The sequence below is a fragment of the Giardia intestinalis genome, chromosome 5, assembly GCF_000002435.2.
Source record: "Giardia intestinalis strain WB C6 chromosome 5, whole genome shotgun sequence".
NCBI classification, from domain to species: Eukaryota; Fornicata; order Diplomonadida; family Hexamitidae; genus Giardia; species Giardia duodenalis.
In genome coordinates, this window is record NC_051860.1 from 2,351,644 (window position 1) to 2,377,157 (window position 25,514).

A 25,514-nucleotide genomic window follows, 5' to 3' on the forward strand; every position below is an offset into this window, starting at 1 on the left:
CATTAGTACAATGGCAGAGCATAGCATAGCCGAAAGACACTGCACAATTGAGTCCGATAAACTTAATCCGACCTATGAACGATAAAAAATGCACCCCCCTGGGTTGCTGGACGAGCCCTGTAATCTCACTGTGAATCATTTCACGAACCAGGCGCCATGCACCCGTATGGGACAACAATATAAAACGCTTATTCTGACGCTTTCACACATCCCAAAGGACACCTACTCCAGTGAGCCCCTCAGTATCGAATTCATGATGGGGCAAAGAGAGGTGGACTCTGTGACACAGGTAATTGAAAAAAGGATGGAAGCAGCAGCTAATCCGAGCTCAACAAGGCAGTATCCTAGCTATCATGTGTCTCAGAAGCAACGTTTCAGCGGCATGAAGCCGTGCATAGAGCAACTCAACAAGAACTTCATGTCTTCATACTACGCGGAACAGTGTGCCAGCATTCGTGCCCAGGACCATGGAGAGTTCCTGAAATATATGAGCAAACAGTTGAGCGGGAAACAAGACAAGGTACACCGGCGCATACGAAGGCTTCTGGAGATCGAGCGGGGTCAGACCCTCCTTGGGGAGTTCATTGAAGAAGCTTCCCGGTTCCCGTTCGTTGCCAACGAGGCTCTGATTGTCAATCTTAAGAGCATCCTCCAGCCGGATAGCTTTGCGTTTCCGCTTTTTCTACAAGTTAGTGAAGCTGTTCAGAGCAGAATGTGTGCACAGATTTTAGAGTTCATGCGCTCATTCTTCTTTCAGACAATGGACCTGTCCTGGCTTCTTAATTTGGAGGACTCTATATTTGTTAAGGTAATTTTGTCAAAATTTAATAAGATTGCAGCAGAGATGATTGTGCTTTCTGTGCAGAAGTCTGCTCCCGAAGCGCTGATGATTCACGGTAGGCTAATGGAGGTCTTAAAATCCCTTTCTCCAGAGCAGTGTACAAGCTACCACACGCAAAGATTTCTCCTCCTCCTTCTTAGATCACTATCTGCCGAGTCGTCTGCCGAGGCGCGTAAATGCACTAAGGCAATTGCATCGTTTTGGCTTGATCAGCCCTACAGTACTCGCGCATCCCATCAATATCTTGAAAGCATAGACCTTGATGAGATCGTGAGGGGAGTATGCGATTCGTGATGCTGGGGCCACCTGTGCATGTGTGGCAGCCAAGTAAAAGGTAATTTGACAAAAATTTGTGAAAAATTTACTAGAATAAAAACACAAAAAGTGGATGCCGCCCAAGTTCCCGCGTCCCGACGATCCTGTCCTCAGGAAGTACCTGGATACGAAAAATATAGACAATGTGATTTTCGACCTCTATAAGCAGGTCTGCAAAGACCGCCCCGACGACGTTCTAAGCTATTTGATCCACAAATTCGCATCGTACTCTCCTCTCGCCGCTGCCGTGCTGCAGAATCCAGATTCCTACATGGGCTCCAAAGCAAAGGTCACACGATTTGAGCAGCCGCTTCCTCCCCCAATGGAAGTTCCCAGCGATGAGACCCCAATCAAAAAAATCACTCCAAGCGTACCCTTCAAGCCTGTTGTTATGGAACCCACCGGGAGCGCTAATTCAGCTAGTATAGAAAACTTCCAGTTAATAAACACCACCGACGGCCCTTCTGTTTCTTCCGCTGATCACAATTTTTCTATTGCCCCTGATTATAATCTGCATCTGGCCACCCCAAGCGAACAGGGCCGTGGTTCTCCTTCGAATCTAACAGCCCGTCAGAGGCGTGGGCGCCGCGCAGCCATTGCAGCTCCAGCAGAAAACCGCGAAATAGACCTGCCGGTTTTGGAGAAAACCCCCGAGGAGACTGCTCTTATTCTCAAGGCCTTGAATAGCAGCGCCCTGACAGAAACCTATAGCAGAGATGTTAAGCAGGCTCTTGCAAGCGTTCTGAAGCTCATAGATTGCCCCATGGGGACGGTGCTGATAAAGCAGGGAGACCCTGGAGACTACTTCTACATCATGAAAACGGGGCACTGTAACATTTACAAGACCGAGAATGTTCCGCCGGAGACGGTCTCCGTCCCAGACAACACTCTAGACCCCGCTGAGTGCGTCCAGAAGCTTGGCCCACAAGTCAATGAGGTTCTGCCGGGGGTGGGCGTCGGAGACCTTGCGCTGCTCTATGGTGCACCTAGGGCTGCGACCGTCATCACGACTGTCGAATCCTCATTCTGGGCCATCCACGGCACAGACTTCAGGATTTTCATCCGCATGCAGCGCGAAGCTGAGATACAACGTTATATCGGATTTCTCAGACACGTTGAGGTCCTGAAGCAGCTACGAGAGAACGAGCTATTCGCCTTAGCACAGGCCTGCACCCCAGAGTACTATATAGATGGTCAAGACATTGTCACCCAAGGAGATGAGGGCAACACGTTTTACTTCATTGAGGACGGCAGAGTTGACGTTATCGTTTCTGACCATAAAGTCGCAGAGTTGAGTTCTAATAGTTACTTCGGTGAGGCTGCACTACTAAACAATGCACCCAGAAATGCGACCTGCCGCAGCGTGGGAGAAACAAAGGTTGCCGCCCTTGACCGCGAAAGCTTTGACAACCTTCTAGGTCCTCTCAAGTCCATTCTTGAGCGGCCTAAAGCGTGATGTCTGCAAACTTTTATAAATGGCTAATTTTATTTTTGGAGAGGACCGGCAAACATGAGCGATGACGAGACAGCGTTCCCCCCAGAGTTTGAGCTCCAGCTGGGGAAGGCCCTTGACATTCCCGGAGAAAAGGGGGAGGAGGGGATTCAGGTGGTGCCCGAGAAGGTCATAGGGAAGGGAAGCTTTGGGGTTGTTTACTTAGTAAAGTCATTGAAGGGAAACACTCCTCTCGCCCTTAAGCTAGTCTTACAAGATAGGCGGTATAAGAACAGGGAATTCCAAATTATGAGGACCCTTGTTCATCCGTGCATTTGCAGATTAGTGAAAGGCACCTTTATACCGTCCATTTCGTCGCCCGATGATCTAATTCTTTACCTTCTCATGGACTATTACCCCGAAACTATTCATTCTATCTACCGTCAATACTCGCGACTCCGCCAACACGTTCCCCTTCTCATAGTTCGGCTCATTACATATCAGTTGGCACGCTCTCTCGCATACCTCCACTACCACAACATCGCACACAGAGACTGCAAACCAACGAATGTTCTCATTGATCCCTTGACGTACAGGTGTGTCCTGTGCGACTTCGGCTCCGCCAAGCAGCTGGTGCCCCAAGAAAACAACGTAGCGTACATATGCAGTCGCTTCTATCGGGCTCCCGAGCTGGTTATTGGCAACCAGAACTATACCTGCGCGATCGACATCTGGTCCTTCGGCTGCATCATGGCAGAAATTCTCCTCGGCCAGCCCCTTTTCCCTGGTGACTCTTCCATAGACCAGCTAGTAGAAATAGTACGCGTCCTTGGCAGCCCAACAGCCGAAGAGTTCTTAGCTATGAACCCCACATTGAAGAGCGTGAAGTTCAAGGACGTCAAGCGATATCCCTTCTCCAAGATCTTTAGAAGCAAGGCCCATACAGACGCGGTTGATTTACTAACGAAGGTTCTAGTCTACGATCCAAAGAAGCGCCCCACGGCAATGGAAATCCTCGCGCATCCTTTCTACGACATCTTGCGCGATCCAGACACGCTGCTTCCCAATGGTGAGCGGCTTCCAGCATTCCTCTTCGAGTTCACAGAGGAGGAAAGGAAGGCAGCGGGCCCTGAGCTTATGGCCGTTCTAACAAAGAACAGAGAACAGTTCAACATCTTGTCAAGCCACTGAGTACAGCTGCAGAAGTGTGTAGAAACCTAGATACAAGCAACATAAAAAGACCAACCATCCTGTAAGCGTCAACCGGGTGTTAGTAAATCGCCTCTAAGGGCCCCTGCTCCTGCTTCTACCTCTACTTCTCCGCCGCCTTGGCGTCTGTTGGGCACGGCGTTCGGGGCACAGACGGAGATCTGAAGTTCACTGGAACTGTCCCTATGTCCTGCTGGGGTGTGTGGGGGGCATCTGATGACTGCTTCACGCGATCAATAGGATTTACCATTTTTGATTTTCAAATCCGGATCCAGGGTGGAATCGGTGCAAAACTCAGAGACAGACATCAATTTACTGCGAAATCAATCACTTTTTCGCAAAGGAATAGGTAAACGCCCTACCCTCCCACTTCTTAGAGCACGCAATCCTACCTGCCAAAGAGGGATATGCCCCGGGAGTGTCACAGTTAGTGACTATGTCTTCAAAGACGGCATCTGCCATCCAAGCGGTGATGTCCTCGTGCTCTTCGTCGGCGTATGGCCCTGCAACTTCCGCTTTGGTAGTTACCCCCAGAGATTTGAGGAGTTCCGGAGCTGTCCCCTTACATGTCTTCAGCTCACTGCAACTCTTCGCAAGGCAATACTCTATATCCTTGCTGAGCTTGTTACAGACAAGGCACGCAAGCTTCCCGTCCTGGACACCTGGTTGGTCGAAGGCATTGATGTTCCAAAACGCGCTGAGGATCGTGACAACCCTCTCCTCGAAGGCGATCAGTTGACCAATGCAACGCTCACAGAAGCCATCTATCGTAATACAAACAAATGCACGCTCGTTTTGGTAGAGGGCCATTTCAGTTCCCTTGACGAAGGCCAAGAGCTGCCTCCCCATCGACCCTGCAGCCTCATCAGGATAGTCTGCGGCACGCTTGCGGCAGCGGATCATTTGCACAGCTGCATCCGAGCACCCCTTCTGAATTTGCTGCATGAAGGCATGTTGCTCACCAGTGCCCGTGCCCCCGAGAATAGTGAGTCCTGTCTTCAGTGGCAGAGCCTCCCTAGTGTAGTTCTTCCCGAGGGATTCCATGAAGAGCTGTTGGCAGTAGTGACTGAGGTGCTTGAGAGGGTCTGAATAGGCCAAGAGGATGAGATTGAATGGGGTAGACTTGTCCTTCAGCATCCAATCCAACAGCGTTGCATAGGCAATTGCCGGATTATGCATGGGGTTCTCCCGGTGGGAACGCGTGAGCTTGTCCATTTCCGACATTCCAATCAGAAAGCTTTCGAAGTCCACGCCGGCGAATGCAGCGGGAACCATCCCCACCGCACTGCACACAGACGTCCTTCCCCCAGTGGCTTCGTTCATGTGGAAGGTTTCGCGGAACTGCTGTTCGTTTGCCTGCTTGTCGAGTTTCGAACCCTCAGTGGTGACTGCGACGAAGCTATGGCCGGGCTTTGGGACTCGCAAGTCCTTCAGCAGGGTTAGGTATGTTGCACAGTTGGTGGCTGTCTCCGCAGTTCCACCGCTCTTCGAGATTACAACCATAAGCGTGCGCTCAAGCTTTTTGGCTGCCTTGGCGGCATCAACCACCCTCGTGCCCTGCGAAAGAATGGCTCCCTCCGTAACAAGTTCGATAACCTGTGCGAAGCTTGCAGGATCGGTGTTGGCGACAAAGTGCGCTGTCGGCATCCCCCTTGCTCGGAGAGCCATGTTGAAGTCGTCACCGTACTTTGCCGTAAGCAGGAGGTAGGGGCCAAGGTAAGAGCCGCCGATGCCGTTGTAGATGACATGGTCGTAGTCCTTGGCGTCAATGCACTTCTTAGCAAAAGCCTTCACGGTGTTCCAGAGAGCAATCGACTTCGCGAGAGAACGGCCTTTTACCTCGCATTCCATCCTAAGATTGTAGTGATCCACGGGCCTGTCTTCCGACTCCGTTGGGTGCTTAGTAACATTAACATTTTCAAGCTTCTCAATCCTATCCATGAGATCGAAGGCTGCAGCGTGAGCTTGCTTGTAAAGCGTTCCCTGCGCTCGCGCATTAAACCCGCGGAACCCGCCAAACTCCAACGCAAAGGAGGTGCGATCGTCGTAGAGTTTGTAGCCGCGGAAGTGCCTTTCCTGCATCCTAGAAGATTTAAATTTAGGAAGGCCCTGTAATGTAAAGGTCTACTGGTTCAAAATTATATACTGTTTATCTGATTAACATCTCAGTAGCTTAGGATGGGTTCTCCCCAGCAGTTATCAGCAGCTAATCCGTGAAATCCGGAAAATCCCAGACTAGTGGTTCTATGGAATTTCCGAAATTTGACTTCGTGGCTTAAATTATATTGCAATTATACTTAAATTTACAATTTTTGGGAGGCAAAATAAATTATGCGCAGAAAATTTCATCTCTTCCCAGTGCTTGATGGAGCTGCGCAGTGTTGAGGAGTGGTTCAAAGCCATCGATGACAAGGATATGGAGCGCATAATGTACAATATGAGCAACTTTCACCGCGTGACAAACAACGAGGGAAATACGGCCTTGATTCTGGCCGCGGGCCGCAATGAGCCAGAGATAGTCTCTCTCCTTGCGCAGCTAGAGTACGGCATGCGCAATAAACACGGATATACGGCGCTTATGGCTGCGGCTATGTACGATTCCGACGAATGTTGCAGAATTTTGCTTCCACTCGAGCAGGATCTTCGACTGCGCGACGGAGGAACGGCGATTATGGTTGCTGCAGCTGTCGGCTCTGTCAATGCCTTCAATGTTCTGTTCCCTGCCATGGGGGATTCCATCGACACAGCTGGGCGTGGAGTTCTTTCGGTGGCTGCCAGTGCCGGCCAATTAGAAATCGTAAAGCAAATATTACCGCCGAATGGAAATTACCGCACACAGAAATTGCCCCACGATATGCGGGCTGCGATTCAGGTAGCCACTGCGAACAGACATGACGATGTTTCTAGCTATCTCCACCAAATTCTGACGGACAATGGTACACTGGACTCGACTGTCAATCCACTGACTTCGAGGATGAAGAGCTTGCGCGAGCTGTCGCACTCTAATCCTGGTTTGGCTACAATGGGATACACGATGCCCTCGGTAACAGGCACCTACAACCCCAACGATCTCTCTCTAAGCACCCGTGGCTTCCAAGACACTGTTCAGTGCGAGCACGATCCCGATGAAATATGTAGTCACTGTCTCAAGAAGTACAATAACTTAAAGAGCGCCACGCCCAAGCCGAACATTACCGCACAAGAGGATGTTGCGAATGCGCTCACGACACCTACCCGATCCTTATCACAGACAAGATCGGGTTCGCGTGCCCTGTCAGCTCGTTCATCGTCACCCCACAGCATCCTTGGTACCACGCGATCCGGGATTGGTGGGGGAAACTATTCTAACTACGACAATTACCTGCATAACACTAAATCACAGCTATTCCAGGACCATGTGGCGAGCATGCGCGCTGCCAGCATACGGGCATCTAGTGTAGAGCGCACCAGCCGTGCATCTAAGGTTGACACTCCCTCTAGAATCGCCCAGGGAGAGGCCTCTAGACGCTCCCAGGTCAATAGATACCCAAAATCTGCAAAAGCAGCCAAAATGCCCTTTAATTCAGACTTTATTGCCGCGCTCCAAGACAACCGGATTCCAGATATACAAAACGAGAGCCCATATAATCCCGTAAAGTCCAAGTCACGATCGAGCTCTAACTATTCTGCCCATGGAACAAGGAGTATGGGATCCACCACGGCCTCTTCCCTCTCCACGGGCCCTGTTGGGATTACCACAGATGTTGGAAAGGACTCCTTCCCCCATGTCAAGAGCACTTATATAGACGACCTACCAGGGAAGAAGTCCTATAAGCATGTCGCCAGCAAGGTTGACAGCGGTATTGGGAACAACATGATGCCGTACGACCTGCGCAACGCTAGCTCCTACCGTACGGGCACAAAATCAGATTTATCCCCTTCGGTTGATACTACAACAACACACCTTAGTCCTGAAACATGCGACGACGAGCCTCCCCACGACGGCAACAGTTTGGAATCTAATGGCTACGCTCACTCAACATTGTTATCATCTACCATAGATCCAGAGAAAAGTGCTATCCCTGCAACGAAGTCTGTGACTAGCTCCTCAACGAAATCGTCTGTTTACCGTGACCGAACAACATCTCGTAGCCGTAGCAGGTCACCTACCTCTCCATCCCTGACTAGGGCGTTAGCAGAGAGCACAGCCACAAGCAGCATTCGAGCTTCAAATGTACAGTCTAGAGTGTCTCGAACAAAGAACCAGAGCCTCTCTGCCTCATTTTCAGCCACTAACCTGACAAATTGGCAGCAAGACCAGTTAACGAAATCTACAATTGAAGCAAGCATCCGGCAGCGGCAAGCTAACAAGTCTCCATACACTCCACGCAGCCTACGTGACGTCAAGTCCACCGGGTACACCAAGTCCCCCACCCAGGGGGTCACCCCTCCTCAATTCTATGTTCGACCCGTTAATCGCTTCGAGAGTGACAAAACGCTAGTTACTATAGAGCAACCGTACAAGGACGTCGTTGAGGACTCTTCTGCCACCGATAAGGACCAGCAGCTGAATAGACTCTCGAGACCTCGATCGGTCACGAAGCTCGTTCGCCGCCCCCTACATATGCTGAAACAGGAAAGCAATCTTATGGATGATCTACGTAAGACACTTGTCAAGACGCTTCACGATCGATCGCTTGAGGCTAAGAAGTCGCATGTACACTCAACGACAGGGCCGAAGATCCCTGGCGAGGCTCTTTATGACACACTCAACCGTGACCCATCTATGTATGCAACCGATGTACTCTCCGAAGAGAGGCAGTATCTAGATATCCCCTACACTTATGAGGAAGGCCGGCGTCTACTTGCCCAGTATCCGGAGAACCCTGCATACTGCCAGGACGAAATTCTAGATCACAAGGAGCCGGACCTAACCATTTCAGACACATCTACTGATCTGATGCGCAAGTTGTGTGCAGGAGAATGGTCTTCCCAAGAACAGCAGGACCAGACGCCCACTGGAAAAGCGAAACGCAAGAAAGGGGCAGATATGGGGACATCAAAGAGGATTTCAGATCTGTCTGAGGCAGGGCGCCAAGCCAACGATGGATCTACGGCCCTAATGTTTGCAGCCAAGTATAACAATGTGGATGCTGTAGGAAAGTTACTAGATTCAGAGGGAGGGCTAACTATGCGATCTGGACACACCGCGCTCATGATTGCGTGCATATACGGCGGTCTCGATGCTGCATTAATGCTAGCAGAAAAGGAGCGTTGCATCCAAACGCGCGATAAGTGGACTGCTCTGATGTTGTGCGCGAAGTACAACAGATACGAGGTGGCTACTGAGCTCGTCCCTCACGAATGTAGGTTGCAAAACAACATGGGAAACACAGCGCTCATCCTTGCAGCATACACTGGCTCACTTCCGTTTGCAACACTCCTTAGTAGTTATGAAAAAGGCATCAAGAACAAGGTCGGACGAACTGCCCTGATGACTGCGGTTAACTTTAACCACATGGAGATTGTCAATCTGCTCATTGATGCAGAAGCTGGAGCACAGGATAACGAGGGGACCTCCGCGCTTATGATAGCCGCACAGCAGAATAAGGTAGATATCGTTCATCTATTGGCGCCCAGAGAAGCTAAGTTAAGGGGAAGCATGCAGCGAACAGCAATGATGATAGCTACTAGGTCAGCTTGTAGCCGGATTGTTTCAGAGCTTTCTGACCTAGAGAGCGGACTCCAAGACTCTGATGGATGGACAGCTTTAATAATTGCGGCGCTCATGAATAATATCTCTATAGTTGAGATTCTCCGCGAGAAGGAATCAGGGCTACACACCAACAAGGGCTGGACGGCTCTTATGCTCGCCAGCAGGTGCGGGTACATTGAAGTTGTGAATCTCTTGGTCCACAAGGAGGCCGGTATCCAGATGGAGAACGGGTGGTGTGCTATCATGAGTGCTGCAATCAACGGACATACAGATATAGTCAAGCTACTGTTCCCCTACGAGGGCCACTTAAAGGATAATAAAGGAAACACTCCTATGTCTATTGCCTTCAAACGCGGCTATACTGAGCTCTACAATGTGCTCAACGAACTTAGTTTGAAAAAAGATGCCCCGTGGAGGCCTATTTAAGCTTTTAGTGAATGAAGTGATGTAACTGTTTCAAGATGAAAAGTCTTTGTTATTCAGCCATTCCAAAAATAGTTACACCAACCCGTATAGATGCTATTGCTACTGCTAGTTTCCGTGGCTTTGGCATGTTATACTAGAACCCCCTTCACTGAGGAACCCAGTCATGGAATGGGGGTACGCTTCACCCAGCGTGGATTGGAGAAGTTTTGTCAGAAAGGTTATGCTATTATTCCTGATATCATTGCTGCGATGTCTCCCTTCCAAATCCCAGAAATAACCGTCGGAACCCTTAAGTTTATCCTCTCCAACGTGAAGCCCCGCGCAGTGCGTGTTTCAACCATGAAGGTCTACTTGCAAGATAACAACTTTGTCAAGATGGAGGCCCGGGACGGACTCATGCAGCTCTCGATGCGACTCGAGGCAACCATCACCGGGATCACCGGGACCGTCGACTGCACCTTCACCCTCAAGGACTTCGGGGCAGACATCTCCCTGAGGCTCGGGGATGACTCCACCTGTCCCTACCACTTTGGGCTCTCCGAGATATCGAACGTCGTGTACTCGTCTGGGCTCGACATCGATGCCATCGGACTCGACACAGGCGGATCTGTCCTTGCAACTGCCATCCAGGGCATGGCGCCCACGTTGGAGACCTTAATAAAGGACACCGTACTGCAGTTCCTTATGGACACCATCTTTAAGTCGATAAAGCAGTCGATGCTGAACTTGCCGTTAGTTCACCAGCTACGTGACTACTTCACCGACCAGCGCTACATCAACGGGATAAATGTCATCGACAAGAAAATTGTAACCAATCAAGGCGGGCTTACAATGATTGCTGATGAAATAAGCTTTACGCCTATACTCTCCTATCCAGTTGGAATTTCATCTCCTCCTCCAAAGGCAGTCTACACCGACAGGGACTATGAGCTCTACTTTGACAGAGAGTCTTTTAACTCTTACTTATACATCTGGCATACGAAGTATGACAAGTTCAAGGCAGACGGTCTCACTGTCCCGTACAGCACCATCAGGGCGCAAAACATACCCGGCCTTGCAGAGGCCCTTGTGGAGGCCGGACTACTAAGCAGTGTTAGCGATCTTGGACTCGGGGTCACTCTGGCTCTGTCGGTCAGCCCCTCCAAGGACACTGCTCCCCACATACCGTGGATCGGGGCGGCTGCACTACCGGTCAACCTCACGGGGGCACTTTCTGTGACGGCCAGTAAGAGTTCCACCTCTGCTTCTAAACTGTTGGTTAGTGCAGAAGGCAATGTGCTCTTCTCTGCTCGACCTCGACTGAGAAAGCACACGTATGGGTTTAACAACGACCAAGCCCGTGCATACTTGGAACTCACTGAGCTAGCTAATATCACCATAACTAAGGAGGATAGAGAAGGCATGCATGAGTCCGAGCCCCTGCTGAAGTATCTAGTTCTAAACAAGTACTTCCCTTTCGTCAACGGCATTCTCATTGACCCAGGAGTATGCCTCATGAACGGGAACTTCATTGATCTTGCTAGCGTCAATCCTGTTCAGTTGTGCGATGAGGACAGGGTGCTTTTCGTCGCCGATATCGAGAAGAATCACTACTTTGCCTGACATCTATCACTTACAGGAGTCTCACGTTTGCCTTAAGACAGCTGTCTCTAGTGGAGATAGTATGAATCTAGCAGTGCTTGTTCACTGCTGTGGTTTAATATTGATTATGAAACTACGTTGTTTATAGCAACAGGCATGCGATAATTAATATTATATATCGCTTAATTCTGTAGCAATATATAACGTTATGTTTGCTGCTTTAACAGCAATTGTAAATATGATTTCATTGGGAAATGAGTATGCCAGCAAGCTCTTTGGACTGAGTACTAACTGGTTCGGCTGTTCGCTAACAGAGTGAGAGCTATGAACGATGGAGTATGATCCATATTGATTGAGACGCGCTCGATGAATGCCGTACCCAAGTCTTAGATACCGTTTGAGCTCCAAAGCAACCAAGCTAGTATCCTGTGGGGGTGGGCAACTACCTAATTCTGGGCACCGAGCAAGAAGAGCTCTAGACAGCTGCTCCACCAGATCGCTGCAGTACTGCATGAGGTGGTGGGGAACGCCATGTACATGACACCAGTCTGCCTTGTATTCTGCTTTTAGATAGGAATTGTAGAGGACTAGAAATGCTAGGTGGTCACTTCGAAGAGGCTGTACAATCGCTTTTTCACTAGCGCTCCACTGGATAGAAATGTCTGTGTTAATGAAGGTCTCAATGCACGAGATGATGACAATCAACTCCTTGTATACACTCAGTGCCAATGCATTATTGTGCCTGGCATCTAAAATGACTTCTGCCAGCATGCGACCGTGTTGAAACATGACCGAAAACTCAAACGTCAGAGCACCAGCTTCTGTCAGATTACCATTGGCATCGACTATAGAGAGGGCATAGAGCTCATCATAGGCTGCCGCGAGGTTGCATAGAGAAGGTGGCGAAAGAAATGGAAAGGTTCGGAGCTTAAATCCATTGGCAGTCAACCACAGTAAAAGGCTTTCACTGCGAGCCCGGCAGATTTCTGCCTCAGTCGCTGCAGGCATTTGAAGGTACATATTCCTTGTGTATAGCCTATAGCATTGACCTGGCCCCTCACGGCCCGCTCTGCCCTTTCGCTGATCAGCCTGTTCACGGGAGCACAAGCACGTTTCCAAGGCCGTCATGTGTAGTGCTGGGTAGTAGCGGGAGACGCGAGATAGCCCCAAATCAATGACAATGCGTATTCCCGGAATCGTAAGCGATGTTTCCGCTATGTTTGTTGCCAGGACAATTTTCCTTTTGCAATCTACAGGCTTTTGCAGATTGGTTTTAAAGTGTAAACAACTATTTTGCTCTGTCAGTGGAAGAAATGAGTGCAACTTGAATAAGGCCACCGATTCCCTGCCTCTGCCAACAGATCCTTGGTCCATAGACAATCGTGGGTCCTCCAATTCTTTGGTGATCAGCTTAAAAGCTTTGTTGATTTCTGCTTGCCCAGGAAGGAAGACAAGTACCCCAGCAGTTAACGGCTCGGTCTCATGCAAGTGCCTGACAAGCCGAGCCAAAACACTGAATTGGTCAGGGGCCAATAGGGTACTGTTAAGGCTATCAATGTAATTGACGCGTATTTGATGTAATCTGCCTGGGATGTGTACGCGCAGCATGGACTGGCCTCCGAAGAAACGACGAAAAGTCTTATAGCATGCAGTGGCAGACATGAGAACAAGCTTTGTGCGCTGAAAAAGACTGGGGCGTGTTGCAAACAACCCACATATAAGATCTAGAGACACTGATCGCTCATGGACCTCGTCAAGTATCAACACCCCTATAGAGGACAGGAAGGCACCTCCTGGACGCACCCAATTGAGTAGAATCCCTTCTGTGACGTACAAGATGCGAGTGTACCGGGACCGACACTGACTGAGTCGAACCTCGTATCCTACAGTGTGTCCCAGGTTCTCACCCATCATAGCAGCAACGTACCGCGCTAAGGATACGGCGGCAATGCGGCGGGGCTGGACCACAACGACCAATGATTGGGGCGAGTTGCTTAGATTGCCTCGAACTTTGACAATATCGGCCAGATGAGTACTGAGGAGTTGAGGAATCCGAGTGGATTTTCCAGAACCTGTCTCTGCGTGAATAAAGGTTATATCGTTGCTCATGATAGAGCTTAAGATGGAAGTAAAATATAACTCTACAGGAAGTGAGGGAGGAGAAGCCTCCTGACCCTCCAGTCTCTTTCGACAAGGCTCCTGGAGAGCCGGCCGAGAGTGTTTCTCTACCATTTAAATACTTTAAATAATTCAGGAACAATGCCTCGCATAGAGCATTGCTCATTCTGCTCCAAGCCGGTGTACCCAGGCAAGGGGATATGCTTTGTGAGAAATGACAGCAGGGTTTTCCGCTTCTGCACAAGCAAGTGCCACAGGAATTTTAAGATGAAGCGTAACCCTAGAAAGGTTCGCTGGACAAAGACGTATCGTTTACTGCACAACAAGGACATGGCCACCGACACCACGTATGACTTTGAGAGAAGACGGAACCGAGCCGTTAAATATGATCGTAACCTTTGGGAGAAGGCCGTGCATGTGATAGACCGTGTAACGGAGATTCAATACGCCAGGACAAAGCGTCATATCAACAGCAGGAAGCGTGAACACGCACTTAAGATGCTCGCGACTAAAAGTGCCCAGAAGCATGGATTCAGCGCAACAATGGACTTCAACTCGGTAGACCCGCTTCAGATGGCTGCGGTGGAGAAGGTGAGAATGAAGAAGAAGATCAAGGAGCGTCCATATCGCCCTATTCTCCGCCAAAAGGAGATCGAGGCGCGTGAGCGATTGAAGGCGGTCGTAGATAGCGAGGTTAAACAGCCGGTATGACTTCCCTTCTTATCACACAGAAACCCGAGTAAACACAATAATATAGTTCTATATAGTGCTTGATAGCGCCTGAGTTGGTGATTCTGGGCACAGGCGTTGATCTGGGATCTTAAAATTTCTTCTTTCCTTGGGCTTTCTACTGGGCTTGATGCCTCCCAAAGAGTCAGTCAAGCCGAAGAAGAAGCCTGAACCGCCACCACCGCAGTATTTTGATGATCGAGGAGCCCCATGTGACTTTGAGAAGTGGATGGGCAATCTCAAGAAGAAGTATATCATGTTCTGCAAAGCCAATAATGAGTCTCCACCGATGTCCCAGCTGCTGGCCAAAATCAAAGCTGCGCTGGAAGAGGAAAAGGAGTTCACCACTCTCGGGCTCAGTGGCTTAGACATCAACGGGGCTCACATACTACCCCTGGTTCAGTTTATGCAGGTCTATGGAAAAATCCAGCGACTTGCTTTTTGGAACACCAATCTTGGAAATGATGGCTTAACCTCGCTGTCTTCCCTTTTGCCTGGAAATAAAGTTCTTAAGCATCTCACGATATCTAATTCTAACGTTACCGAAGAGGGATATGGAGCGTTGTTCCATGCACTCCCTTATTCAGCTCTCTCGACCCTAAGTTTTGAGCATTCTCCCATGAACTCTGCGGTGCTTTCACGCCTGGGGGTAGCTATTGAGAAGTGTACCAGTCTGGCGCGGCAACAAGCAAGTGCAGCTATCGAAGAGTCTCTAGCACTCTATCTTGCAGAACAGGAGAAACTAAAGGCAGAGGCAGAAGCCAAAAAGGGTAAGAAGGGTAAGAAAGGAAAAAAAGGGAAAAAGGGCGGCAAGGGAAAGAAGGGGAAAGCGCTCCTTACTCACGAGAAGCCCATCAGCGAGGTGTTTAACGAATTCTTCACACTGAGGGAATTGAATCTAGGATATTGCGGAATAGATCCATTACTAGCCCCCTCTCTTAGCATCTTAGTCGAGAAAAGTTGCAAATTTATCCCCACACTGATACTGAGAGGCAATCCCTTTGGTGCGTTTGGTTTGGGTGAGATAGGGGCAGGCCTTTGTCGCGCAGCAATAGACCTAAGTCAAGACGAGGCATCACTGGCCTCCTTGACTGCTGCCCAGCCATGCAATACTGCATCGGGGAACCTGCCACCATCTGCATCAAAAGAATCAGTACAATCAGAGAAGCCTGAGAGTGCTGCCGATCAACCAGTTACTCAGGTCGAAAACACGGGTGACGAGGGCCTGGAAGCTAAGCCTCCGATAGTAGAAGCACCAGTCGAAGATGTATACGTTCCCCTTGAGCCTATTGGCTGCCCTTTAATCCAGCTTCAGGTCTTGGATCTTTCCAATTGCTCTATCTACGAAGCGCTCCCAGACTCCTATGCAAGCTTTGGGGACGGGGTCATTGCATGCGCAAATCTATCAACAGTTCATCTTAAGGACAATCTTTTTACAGATGCAGAGCTCCAATGGATGAGCCCCGGGCTTCTTCTGCAGCGAAGCCTTATTGTATGTACTCTTCCAACAACCCTATCCAAAGAACGCGTTGCAGAACACTATCTTGTATTCAAGGAGCATAAAAAAATCCTTGATGAAGACGCCAAGCGGCGTAAAGGAAAGAAAGGGAAAAAAGGCAAGAAAGGCAAGAAGGGGACTAAGGGCAAGAAGTAAATATGTAGTAGCGCAGCGGCGTCCTACGTTTTTACGGAGCAGTGCCTGTGCATCCTCGCAGCGGCGATTAAAAAATGAATTACTCTCAATACACTGCCTTAAACGAGGACGCAGTATCAGAATTATTTAAGCGAAGGCTTGAAGAGCTACAGAGGAGTTGCAGGCGCAGCTACCGGCAACCTATTGTCGGCCATAGACAGCTGGATATGTATCAACTGTTCAGGGCTGTGCAGGCCCGGGGAGGAGCCAAGAATGTCACACAGTGGAAGGAAATAGGTAAGAAGCTGGGTCTTCCAGCCAGTGTCACCAATGCTGGGTATACTCTTCGTACCAAGTATGAGTCGTATATTCTTCCATACGAAGAGATACTCTGCAACGAGTTTCCCCAAATGGAGTTTGCTGATCCAGGTCTGAGCAGCACACTCCGGGGAGTTACCAGTATCTCTGCGCCCATCTCATTGACTCCGCAAGTGAATAGAGTCCTCGAGAATGTCCATTCTCCACCATCTCTTGCAGAGCAGGTACATGCTGTCGGTGACGGTGTCATGTTTGCTAGCGACGATGCGCTGTATCGTCAGCCTTTGCCAGGCTTTCCGGTAACAGTCAGCACTACCACTACTACTCAGCCTCAGAATAGCTCCTCTACCCAATTCCCAGCATCAAATAACTGGCTTGTTAAGCAGTCGGAGATCAGACCACATGATTCCTCTGTGGCAAATCTTAATACCTCGTTCGATGCCAACGAACAATCTTCTAGCAATAATTTATCAAAATTACAATTCAATCCGAATCAAGGATTGTTCAACCCTTCGCAATCCTCGTATGACTTTCAACGTCTTCAACTTGCCACTCAATCATCCGGAAAGCAAATTCAGTATCATGCCGCCTTGGCCAGACCGTCCATGTTGAGGAGATTGCAGATAAGGAATCAGAATTTTACAGACGAAAATATAGTAACCTTTTTGAACTCACTTCCGCCCGTTGAGCTCTTGGTGATAGGTTCACTGCGGAATTTGACCAGCATGTTTGATCCTTCCCTACTTCCGATGTCCCTAGTCAGTCTCCAGTTAGATGAAATTCCCTCTCACTTGCTTGAGACTGCCCTGCAGGTTGTTAAATCCCGAAACATTCAGGATCTATCCATTACCGTTTACAACCCAGAGGCAAAGTCCACGCTGGTAGATAGATCAAAATGGGAAGGCCACGAGGTAGCAGAAGGAGGGAGCGTATCTAATACCATGATCACACACAGGCATGAGCCCTTTACGACGTACAATAGCGCAGGAAGCATGCACCAAGAGCCATCAGAATACCCTCGCCAGCACATTGAGTTGCATGCAACAAGTCCTCTCAGAAAAACGACTTCTAATGAGTCCAGCTTGTCAATAGACCAAGGACCTGGTGCTATCGTAGATTATTCTGATCATTCTAACATTGGGCACTACTCCGATTGGCACGATCATATTAACGACTTTGGGTATTAGCATATATGCGAATTTTATTTTAGTCTCAGACTCCTCATAATCTAGTTTAACTGTACTAGTATCTGACTAGCATGCCAGAGAAAAAAGACATCTATACGTTATCTGCAGATGGCATAAGGGTTAGAACTGGTAGCACCATGCTCTTTCCTGTAAAGGGACTGAATATGCAGCGCAGGGCAGATACAGTACTGCTTCTGCTTATCAGGAGTACCTCGGGCGTGTGCTCCCCATGATCTAGATAGCTTTGGCGGCGGCGCTTCCACTCATTCAAAGTCTCAGAATTGCTGCACAAGGCTTCGTTTCCGGTAACGCAGAAAAGCGCCATATCCTTATATTCGTTAAGACTATCCGTTGAAATCACGTTAGACACAGCGAACTGTACATCAGAGTACCTCTCCAGAAGCTTGTTGCACGAGCATATTAGATCGCGAGCAACGGAAAATAGTCCCACTCGAAGTGCAGCAACTCCCCCAAGGTAGTACGAGAGCACGGCTGCTGTTTGGGTGGATAGTTCAACTGGACTAAGAGGGTAACCCCGAATCAAGTTGTAGAGGCAAGCAAGCTCTATAGACTGCAACTCCCACTTGGGGTCCCTAAGAGCAGCCAGGACGAATGCATTGATTTTAGCTGTCAATGCTCCAAAGATATGTTCTATGGCGTGAACGATAGAAGGAGCAGAGGGGTGTGAGGCTAGTCTATAGGCTCGCCCAATGTATACAGAAAGAGAGTGGGGATCCAAGAGTCCTGATCCACTCTGAAACAGTTCTCGTGGACTCTTTCCATAGAGATTAATCTCAACCAGCTCGGTATCTGCAAGTGCATCTGCACTATCTCGGTCAGATGCTGTATCATATGGAAAATAGGTCTTTGCAAGAAGAAGGGTTTTGACGTAATACAATCCACGCAATATCCTTCCAGCGTGGATGAAAGAAAACCAACTTGGCAGGTAAATGCCGTAGCAATCAACGGGCCTGGCGGTTGCCTGGCGACCACGCGCAGCAGACAGCAGAAGATCTAGCATCTCGCTGCCCAGGCTCGATTGGATAACGAGTTCTGCTGCACCGTAAATACTCATAAAGTCTCCCTGTAGTGGATCTGAAAGAGTCAATAGTGCAGCAGGAAACGCTTCTCCCGTAAGTACTAGGATTCTACACGCGAGTTTGGCATTGTTTTCAGCGACGAGCTCAAGGGCAGCCTTAATAGACTTTCCATTTGCTAAGAAGTTCATAGCCGTATGGTACATAATAAGAGTGCGTAGATGCAACGAAAGATCCGTGTCCTCCACTTTGTATGCAATAATCTTGGCCAGGGTCGTTTCTCCGCTGACACAGCACTCGTAGCATGCCTGCCGAATAAGGCTGTAGCTGCCCGTGAGAGTATGAACAATTTGCCCCAGAATTATCAGCTCAATAAGTGGCGTAATCATTTCCTTTAGGTTCATCCTTACCTGCAGAGATGTAGAGGCAACGGTCTCAGTGATGGTTGAGGCAAGCTCTTGGCGTGCTTCAGGGGTCGGCAAGAGAGGCATTAGCATAGTCAGATACTTATCTGCCCGCAAATACTTAAACAATTCCATCATGCACGGGACATCGCCCAATGCAACGAAAAGCTTAAGGGCAATTAAAAACTGGTGTTTGTATGCTTCAGACTTAAGTGTGGGCTGCTTCCGGACAAATTCATAGAATTGATATTTTGTTTTAGAGAACCCGGGATCAGTTTCATAAATAGGAGCCTTTGAAGATGTCAAACTTTTCATGCAAAGCTTGGCCAGATTCAGGGCCTCCCAAAGGAGAACCGGGCCAGTCGCCACAATACCATCTGTCACCAAAAATTCCTGCAGAGCTAGCTCATGAGTTACGACCCTTTTGGGACTGAACACATCAGTTGAGGCAAAGAGCAAGTAGTCAAAGAGCTTCATTAGCTGAAGAATCCCTGCATCGACAGGATAAAATAGAGAGAGTATAGCCCCGAAAATCCTATTCGGAGAAAGCTGAACTGGCAAGAGTTCAGAAGATGCCGAAGCATCCTTGCTGGACGTATTCAATGTTGTTGCAAGCAGCTCTCCCCGTTCTTTGCTTGCAGACCCTGCAAGGAGGGCAAGAGCATGAGATAGCTCGGGCCCGTTGGTAGAAGAGTATGACTTCTTAAAATTGTGATAGAGAAGCGGTTCCTCTGTTGCAATACGACAAATGCTATTATATGCGTTTAAAATAAGGCCTTGAGCTTCGGTGCTAGAGGCGTCCGTTAAATATTCGGCAACATCCTCAAGTGTATAGTCACGACTGCCAGGCTGCGCCCTGTTCTGTGCAAAAAACGCGGACAGAGCCCCAAGCGTTGCATGCATCATAGCTCGTTGTCCCAATTCCATGCCCCTTATATGAATTCTGCGGATAGTTACGTCTCGTGAGCTCACCACCATTTCAAATGGATAAGATGGAGAAATAGAGATCCCATAGACATCAGACTTGAAAGAAAAGCACGCCAGCTCAATGCCTGCAAGCCAATTCCATGCCCTGATTGTTGTATCCCATGATCCACTGAAGAGAATGTGTGGCAACTCTGGATGGAACTTCAATGGCCGTACGCGACTTGTATGCCCCTTAAGAGTACTGATGGCTGATATGCGTAGTGAAGTCTGGCTCCGTTTTGATTCAGGTACAATGTCTGCAGGGCAAGAGCCATCAGACAACAAGATGGGTCCTGTGCTGATGGGTGTACCAAAGGATAGCCTGAAGACTCTGATGGTACCATCATGGGAGGATGTAGCCAAAATGTCAGCAATAAGGGGATGAAATACAACCTTAAAGCAACCGCTGTCGTGTGCCTTGAAGGATCCTAGATGAGGCACCGGAACAAGCTTTGATAATTTCAGATTCAACTCTGATGCACGAAAGCGTATAGCTGACTCATCCATGTTTAGGTACCCCACATCATAGATATGTACCTTTCCATCTTCAGAAGCACATGCCAGAAGTGGGAAGTACGGTGAAAAGGCAAGCCCGTAAAGTGGAAACCTCCCAGATACAAATTCTATGTAATTCTTGGTGAAGTCAGCCGATGTAAATCCAGTGGTGGAAAGCCCTAGCTGAACAGAGCGGTTAAAGGGGTAAATCCGAGCCTTACCATCTAAGCTTGACGTGGCACAGAGGCACCCATATGAGTTAGTCCATGCATTGGAGATGACCCTGCCAGCGTGTGTTTCCAAGACCGCATAAATAGAGCCCCTCCAGACATCCACAATTGCACTTGCTCCATTGTGAGAAGAGAGCAGAGCAAGGCATGACGCCGGGCGAGGGTCCCAGCTAGCACAGATTAGAGGCCCCAGAAACCGCGATGTATCGACAGCTCCACCATCAACCTTTAATCCCGTGGTAATGCTGGCTTCGCTAATAGACGCATTCTTACCCATATTGGTTATATGATTACCTCCAATACTGCCAAACTGGCCCTCCAGAGATGTTCCAGTGGAGTCTATCCGCCAAAGCTTTGCCGTGCAATCAGCCGACAGTGAAATGTAGAACTTAGTGAGCTCCTCGTGGTAGCACACATCCAGAATAGATTCTATGTGGCTTGGATCCGTTTTATGGTTTATAGTGTATTGATTGCAATCAATCGAGAAGATAGATCCTGTGGATGTACATCCAACAAGATATGTGATGGTCATAGAAGCACGCTTTGTTGGAGACGTCGGGGAATGTGCACTATCTAAAGAAGAGCCCTGAAAGAATGAATCAATACTGAGGAAGTCGTTGTCGCTATAAAGATTGGTTCCTCCCTCCTTTTGTAACGGCTCAGAACACCGGAGAGCGAGAATGTCTAGCCCACGGGATACGACAATTGTGTGATGCACCTCATTGACGGATAGCTCAGTGCACTCTGTATCATCAAGGGTTTTGGCAAGTACATTAATATTGCAGATCTTTATAATTCCAGAGGAAAACCCAATCGCAATTAACCCTGGCTTATGCCGAAGGAAGCACGCGCAGCGTACTCCATCTATCTTGCGCCGACCAGTCAAGCGAGTAGGAACAGGAACAAAATCATGCAGCAATAATGTCCCGCAGGAATACACGCTTAATACTAAACGCGAGAAATTCTGATTAAACGGGTCAACGTCCACCGATAGAGCGCTTGAGTAGTTAACACCAAACTGCAAGAGACCCGGTGTCAGATAGATCATGGCAGCACTATTAGAGGTTAGCTTGACTCCGGTATTAGTAGCTAACTGATATGCATTATATCCCACAGGAAGTTGCGTGTCTGCTTTCAGGTCTAATCCGAGAAACTTGTAACGCTGCTTGTCAGTAGTCAATGCCTGATAATCATCTGATGAGATCGCTGCATACAAAGCCTCTGCACCTTTTTGTAGCATGAAGAGGCGTCCACTAAGGAGTCCGCCAAGTAGAATACCACTACTCGGATTGTCTCGAGTTTGTATGCCTACTTGTGCACTTTCAAACTTCACCGCTCGCAAGATATTGGTGTGCAAATAGTCGGGGAGTGATGCATGTACAACCTTGTTCGTCTCTGTGTCCAGAATGCCCAAAATGTCATGCAGTCTAGAAACGAGAACCAGGTAGCGGTCACCAGCTCCCGCAAAGTCGGCAACGTCAAAGCACGGTACGCTAGAACTTCTGCTAGCATAGTCTTCATCGTATATCTTCAAGCCCACCTGTACTGTGTTGATGGGGTGTGTGAGATGGGGAACCTGGAAAAAAGTGCACTCTCCTGACCTCATAATAGCGGCGAGAACTCCTTTGGTGTTGCATGCAATCGCTGAAATCCCCGATTTGCTTGTAAACGAAGAAATATGTCGGCGGAAGGGAATGTCTAATATAACTACTGTGGTTGTTGATGCATAAATAGCATATCTATCATAGCAGGAGATCGTATTCGGTGTGTATAGGCCGCACCCTGGATGGGTGCACTGCCATTCTTGCATTTTTTTAAGGTATGAATGCAGAAGCCACAGAAGTCTTGCAACACTGCTCGCCTCTTCAGCGGACACGAACGTACAGGTGCTTATATATCAATAACGCCATTGAGGATGGCAAAATCATAGTTCCAGAGTTGATATACGAGTCCAAGTACACACCCAACACAGTCACAGCGCTTCTTCAGCATGCGGAGGCGCGCAAAAAATATGCTTCAGGCAACCCCATTGGCCGGAACAAGCGTCCTCTTCAAAGCAGACAGGCATCCATTCTGAGAAAGAGCGATTATATAACACCAATTTCCGCGCCCTCTACTTCTCCACATCAGCGTCCATTCCTTCCTAACATCGGACGACCCGGTGCCAAACCTTTGTCTTCTGCCAGTGCGCATATCTCTAAGATAGCAACTACAGCTAAGCATGAAACTCCTGTGTCCCCGACACTCACTTCTACCCCACACTTCCTTGAAGCTAACCACATTGTGCAGCTGACATTCACTCCAGATGGTACCCACAGTTCACAAGCGTTTTCACCAAGCAGGGTGGCTCCAGGAAGTCCTACTATAAAGACCCCTAAGCAGTTCTTGGACGTTTCACCGCACAGCTCTATTAAGTCCCACCTGAAAGACCGGCCAGAACACAGAGCTGATCAAAACTCTTTATTAGGCGCAGGGCACCTGCATACTCCAGCCCCATCTCGTGTACATAGTCGCTTACAAGGTACCAATTCTGCCCTTGGTGTTGCTCCAGACAATAACATTCCTTCAAAGTACAAGGGTAGCACAAAGGCTCCAAGTGTAGACCCAGGCTTTTCTGTCCGAAGTGTTGTTAATGATCTTTTAGCGTTGCCTACTCCTCAAATACATTGCACATCACCCTCTCTTCGCATGCGCTTTCTAAACAGTAACCAATGAAGCCTGGGCCTATTATCTTCTACTTGTCTGTTGGCACATACCGGCACTTTTCTTTAACGAGAAGGAATTGCGTGATACTCACTCCTTTGCTCTATATCACGTTATCCGCTAGACTGCTAATTAGGTAGTATTTTTGCAGCTAGAGCTTAATTGTAAGTTTTGTCAAGTATCAATCTAGCAATCTTGAATCTATTAATAAAGTGAGATTAAATAGATTGCAACCAGGATAAGGCCAGATATGATACTTTCCCTAACAATGCTTTAAGCAAGAGATCTATGCTTGTCAAAGAGCTCGTTGCTGTTCCATTTGTTCTCCTTTGTTTTGCTATAACTGTTTCAGTATTGAGCCTTTATCTATAAACTAATCGTAGTTTTGTATAAGTAAATGCACAGGGTCTCCGGCGCAGCGTAGGAAGGCTATGCGTACTTCGACCACGACGCGCCCAGCCTTGAAGGTGTATGCAGCAAAGACGGGTGACTAAGATACAAAGTTTATTGTTCATGAATAAGTTGTCCCGGTGGAAAAGCACGGGAAGATTTAAGAGAAAGATCTAAATGACTTCGCCATCTTTTCAGGAGCGCTCAAACGAGCTTGATGCTGCTTATTCAGCGCTCACAGAAGCTTCCTTTGATGAATACAAGGCCAAAACAGTCCAGTTTCTGGATAGCTACCCCTACTGTTATGAGTATTGGAAGAAGCTTGCAAGTGCAGCTCTCCAGTATCGTAACATGGAGGAGGCCTTGCTGATATACCAGCAAGCCATAGATACCATTCCGTATTGCTGGCAGCTTTGGGCTGGATATATAGGCTTTGCCAAGCAATGTGGTGCCACCCCTGCCTACTCGCACGCGTTTACTCCAGAGGTTATTATTCAGCTCTATCGCTTAGCTCTTGATGAGTACGTTGGAGAGATATACATGTCCACAACCCTTTGGAAAGATTATCTCCAATTTTCTGTCGACCAGGTACTGGCAAGCAACGAACTCGATCAGGAGGCTGTTACTACTATTCTGAACACTTATATGTACATATTCACCGGGGCTGCTAAGTCCGATTCGTCTGCACTAGGCGTTATATTGAGAACCTCCGCCATAACTCTCTTAAATCTATATGAAAAACACCTCAATCTTGTAATAAATAAGTTTCCCTCTGTCGGGGATTTTGGCCAGCTGCTATCCAAGGCCAAAGGTGCTTTTAGAGAATGCTACGACACAGATGCAGCTGTACAACGGTTGTCCCTGTATGCGTGCATTGATAAGCGATCGTTTTATCACCACAGCCCATTCAAGCCAGAGCTGCTGGGTCGCTTTCGAGCACTTTACAGAGTACTCGTAGACGACTTGGCTACACCAGACAGAAGCAGTTGGACATCTGCAGAAGTCCAATCCGTCCTCTGTATATGTTGTGACTACGTTGACTTCTGGGTACTTTATATTAGAGCTCTTGTCCACAGCCAAGCGTATGAAGAGGCGCTTAATGTCTGCAACACTGCATTGTCCAGGTGCCACACTGGGTCCTCTGGCGCTATCTTATCGGCACTTCACATTGAGAAACTTCAAATCTTGGAATTGCAGAAGGATATGCCGGCATTAGATGATCTTGTCGTGTGCCTGTCAAATGACTTTTCAGGAGACCCCCTCGTTGTCTTAGCCCTGGCAAAGCACTGTTATAGGCAACAAAATTATGATAAGTGCATTGATATCATCTGCCAGTATGTTAATAGTAATGCTAATTGTGGTGAATCCGTCACTGTATTGCGATCAATTTGCCGGCTCTTAAGCGCCTCGTTCTTTGCTAATCTCGATAAAAAGGACCCAGATAAAGTGATGGAGCAGACATTATCTAAGTTAGACAGTATCTATGCAAATATATTGAAGACGTCTTCTCTCCCCAGGGATGGAGTCAAGATGTTGGCTGTGGAGCGGATGATCTCGGCACAGACAGCACGTGAAGTAGGATATCCATGTTATTTCACCCGCGTAAGGGATATTATTTACCGCGATTACTCAGAAGATCCCGATATCCTCGAAGCAGCTCTTTATACTCATATGCAGTGGCTGCAACTCCACGGCCAACTAACCGAAATTATTGAAGCAGAGGCACTTTTGCTTAGAGCTGTTCCTAGCCATCTATATTCTTATGTAGATGTCGTAGCCAAGAGCGCATCTTGAGGTCTCTGTAA

At 48.4% G+C, this 25,514-nt stretch overlaps 13 protein-coding genes across 13 annotated transcripts; 10 read left to right on the forward strand and 3 right to left on the reverse strand.

Annotated features, from left to right (window-relative positions):
- Positions 1–88: 88 nt before the first annotated feature.
- On the forward strand, positions 89–1,135 carry GL50803_009118 (uncharacterized protein; the record flags this gene model as incomplete). Its single annotated transcript, XM_038046402.1, has 1 exon — positions 89–1,135. The coding sequence occupies one exon, from the start codon at positions 89–91 to the stop codon at positions 1,133–1,135; it is 1,047 nt and encodes a 348-aa protein (XP_037902274.1).
- A 94-nt stretch (positions 1,136–1,229) lies between these two features.
- GL50803_009117 (cAMP-dependent protein kinase regulatory chain) lies at positions 1,230–2,612 on the forward strand (the record flags this gene model as incomplete). The annotated part of the gene is made up of 1 exon (XM_001708807.1): positions 1,230–2,612. One exon carries the CDS (start codon positions 1,230–1,232, stop codon positions 2,610–2,612), a length of 1,383 nt encoding a protein of 460 aa, XP_001708859.1.
- A 54-nt stretch (positions 2,613–2,666) lies between these two features.
- GL50803_009116 (Kinase, CMGC GSK) lies at positions 2,667–3,779 on the forward strand (the record flags this gene model as incomplete). Its single annotated transcript, XM_001708806.1, has 1 exon — positions 2,667–3,779. The coding sequence occupies one exon, from the start codon at positions 2,667–2,669 to the stop codon at positions 3,777–3,779; it is 1,113 nt and encodes a 370-aa protein (XP_001708858.1).
- Positions 3,780–4,124: 345 nt separating this feature from the next.
- GL50803_009115 (Glucose-6-phosphate isomerase) lies at positions 4,125–5,879 on the reverse strand (the record flags this gene model as incomplete). Its single annotated transcript, XM_001708805.1, has 1 exon — positions 4,125–5,879. The coding sequence occupies one exon, from the start codon at positions 5,877–5,879 to the stop codon at positions 4,125–4,127; it is 1,755 nt and encodes a 584-aa protein (XP_001708857.1).
- Positions 5,880–6,162: 283 nt separating this feature from the next.
- Positions 6,163–9,918, forward strand: GL50803_0014872 (Ankyrin repeat protein 1; the record flags this gene model as incomplete). The annotated part of the gene is made up of 1 exon (XM_001708803.1): positions 6,163–9,918. The coding sequence occupies one exon, from the start codon at positions 6,163–6,165 to the stop codon at positions 9,916–9,918; it is 3,756 nt and encodes a 1,251-aa protein (XP_001708855.1).
- A 90-nt stretch (positions 9,919–10,008) lies between these two features.
- On the forward strand, positions 10,009–11,520 carry GL50803_00111973 (uncharacterized protein; the record flags this gene model as incomplete). Its single annotated transcript, XM_001708801.1, has 1 exon — positions 10,009–11,520. The coding sequence occupies one exon, from the start codon at positions 10,009–10,011 to the stop codon at positions 11,518–11,520; it is 1,512 nt and encodes a 503-aa protein (XP_001708853.1).
- Positions 11,521–11,670: 150 nt separating this feature from the next.
- Positions 11,671–13,731, reverse strand: GL50803_0017539 (putative RNA helicase; the record flags this gene model as incomplete). Its single annotated transcript, XM_001708800.1, has 1 exon — positions 11,671–13,731. The coding sequence occupies one exon, from the start codon at positions 13,729–13,731 to the stop codon at positions 11,671–11,673; it is 2,061 nt and encodes a 686-aa protein (XP_001708852.1).
- Positions 13,732–13,758: 27 nt separating this feature from the next.
- GL50803_0014869 (Ribosomal protein L24e) lies at positions 13,759–14,328 on the forward strand (the record flags this gene model as incomplete). The annotated part of the gene is made up of 1 exon (XM_001708798.1): positions 13,759–14,328. One exon carries the CDS (start codon positions 13,759–13,761, stop codon positions 14,326–14,328), a length of 570 nt encoding a protein of 189 aa, XP_001708850.1.
- A 148-nt stretch (positions 14,329–14,476) lies between these two features.
- GL50803_0014868 (uncharacterized protein) lies at positions 14,477–16,000 on the forward strand (the record flags this gene model as incomplete). The annotated part of the gene is made up of 1 exon (XM_001708797.1): positions 14,477–16,000. The coding sequence occupies one exon, from the start codon at positions 14,477–14,479 to the stop codon at positions 15,998–16,000; it is 1,524 nt and encodes a 507-aa protein (XP_001708849.1).
- A 74-nt stretch (positions 16,001–16,074) lies between these two features.
- Positions 16,075–17,484, forward strand: GL50803_0017540 (ARID1 AT-rich interaction domain; the record flags this gene model as incomplete). The annotated part of the gene is made up of 1 exon (XM_001708796.1): positions 16,075–17,484. One exon carries the CDS (start codon positions 16,075–16,077, stop codon positions 17,482–17,484), a length of 1,410 nt encoding a protein of 469 aa, XP_001708848.1.
- Positions 17,485–17,575: 91 nt separating this feature from the next.
- On the reverse strand, positions 17,576–22,426 carry GL50803_0017541 (WD40 repeat protein; the record flags this gene model as incomplete). Its single annotated transcript, XM_001708795.1, has 1 exon — positions 17,576–22,426. One exon carries the CDS (start codon positions 22,424–22,426, stop codon positions 17,576–17,578), a length of 4,851 nt encoding a protein of 1,616 aa, XP_001708847.1.
- Positions 22,427–22,437: 11 nt separating this feature from the next.
- GL50803_0011191 (uncharacterized protein) lies at positions 22,438–23,331 on the forward strand (the record flags this gene model as incomplete). Its single annotated transcript, XM_038045649.1, has 1 exon — positions 22,438–23,331. The coding sequence occupies one exon, from the start codon at positions 22,438–22,440 to the stop codon at positions 23,329–23,331; it is 894 nt and encodes a 297-aa protein (XP_037902275.1).
- A 555-nt stretch (positions 23,332–23,886) lies between these two features.
- Positions 23,887–25,503, forward strand: GL50803_0011190 (uncharacterized protein; the record flags this gene model as incomplete). The annotated part of the gene is made up of 1 exon (XM_038045648.1): positions 23,887–25,503. The coding sequence occupies one exon, from the start codon at positions 23,887–23,889 to the stop codon at positions 25,501–25,503; it is 1,617 nt and encodes a 538-aa protein (XP_037902276.1).
- Between the last annotated feature and the right edge of the window lie 11 nt (positions 25,504–25,514).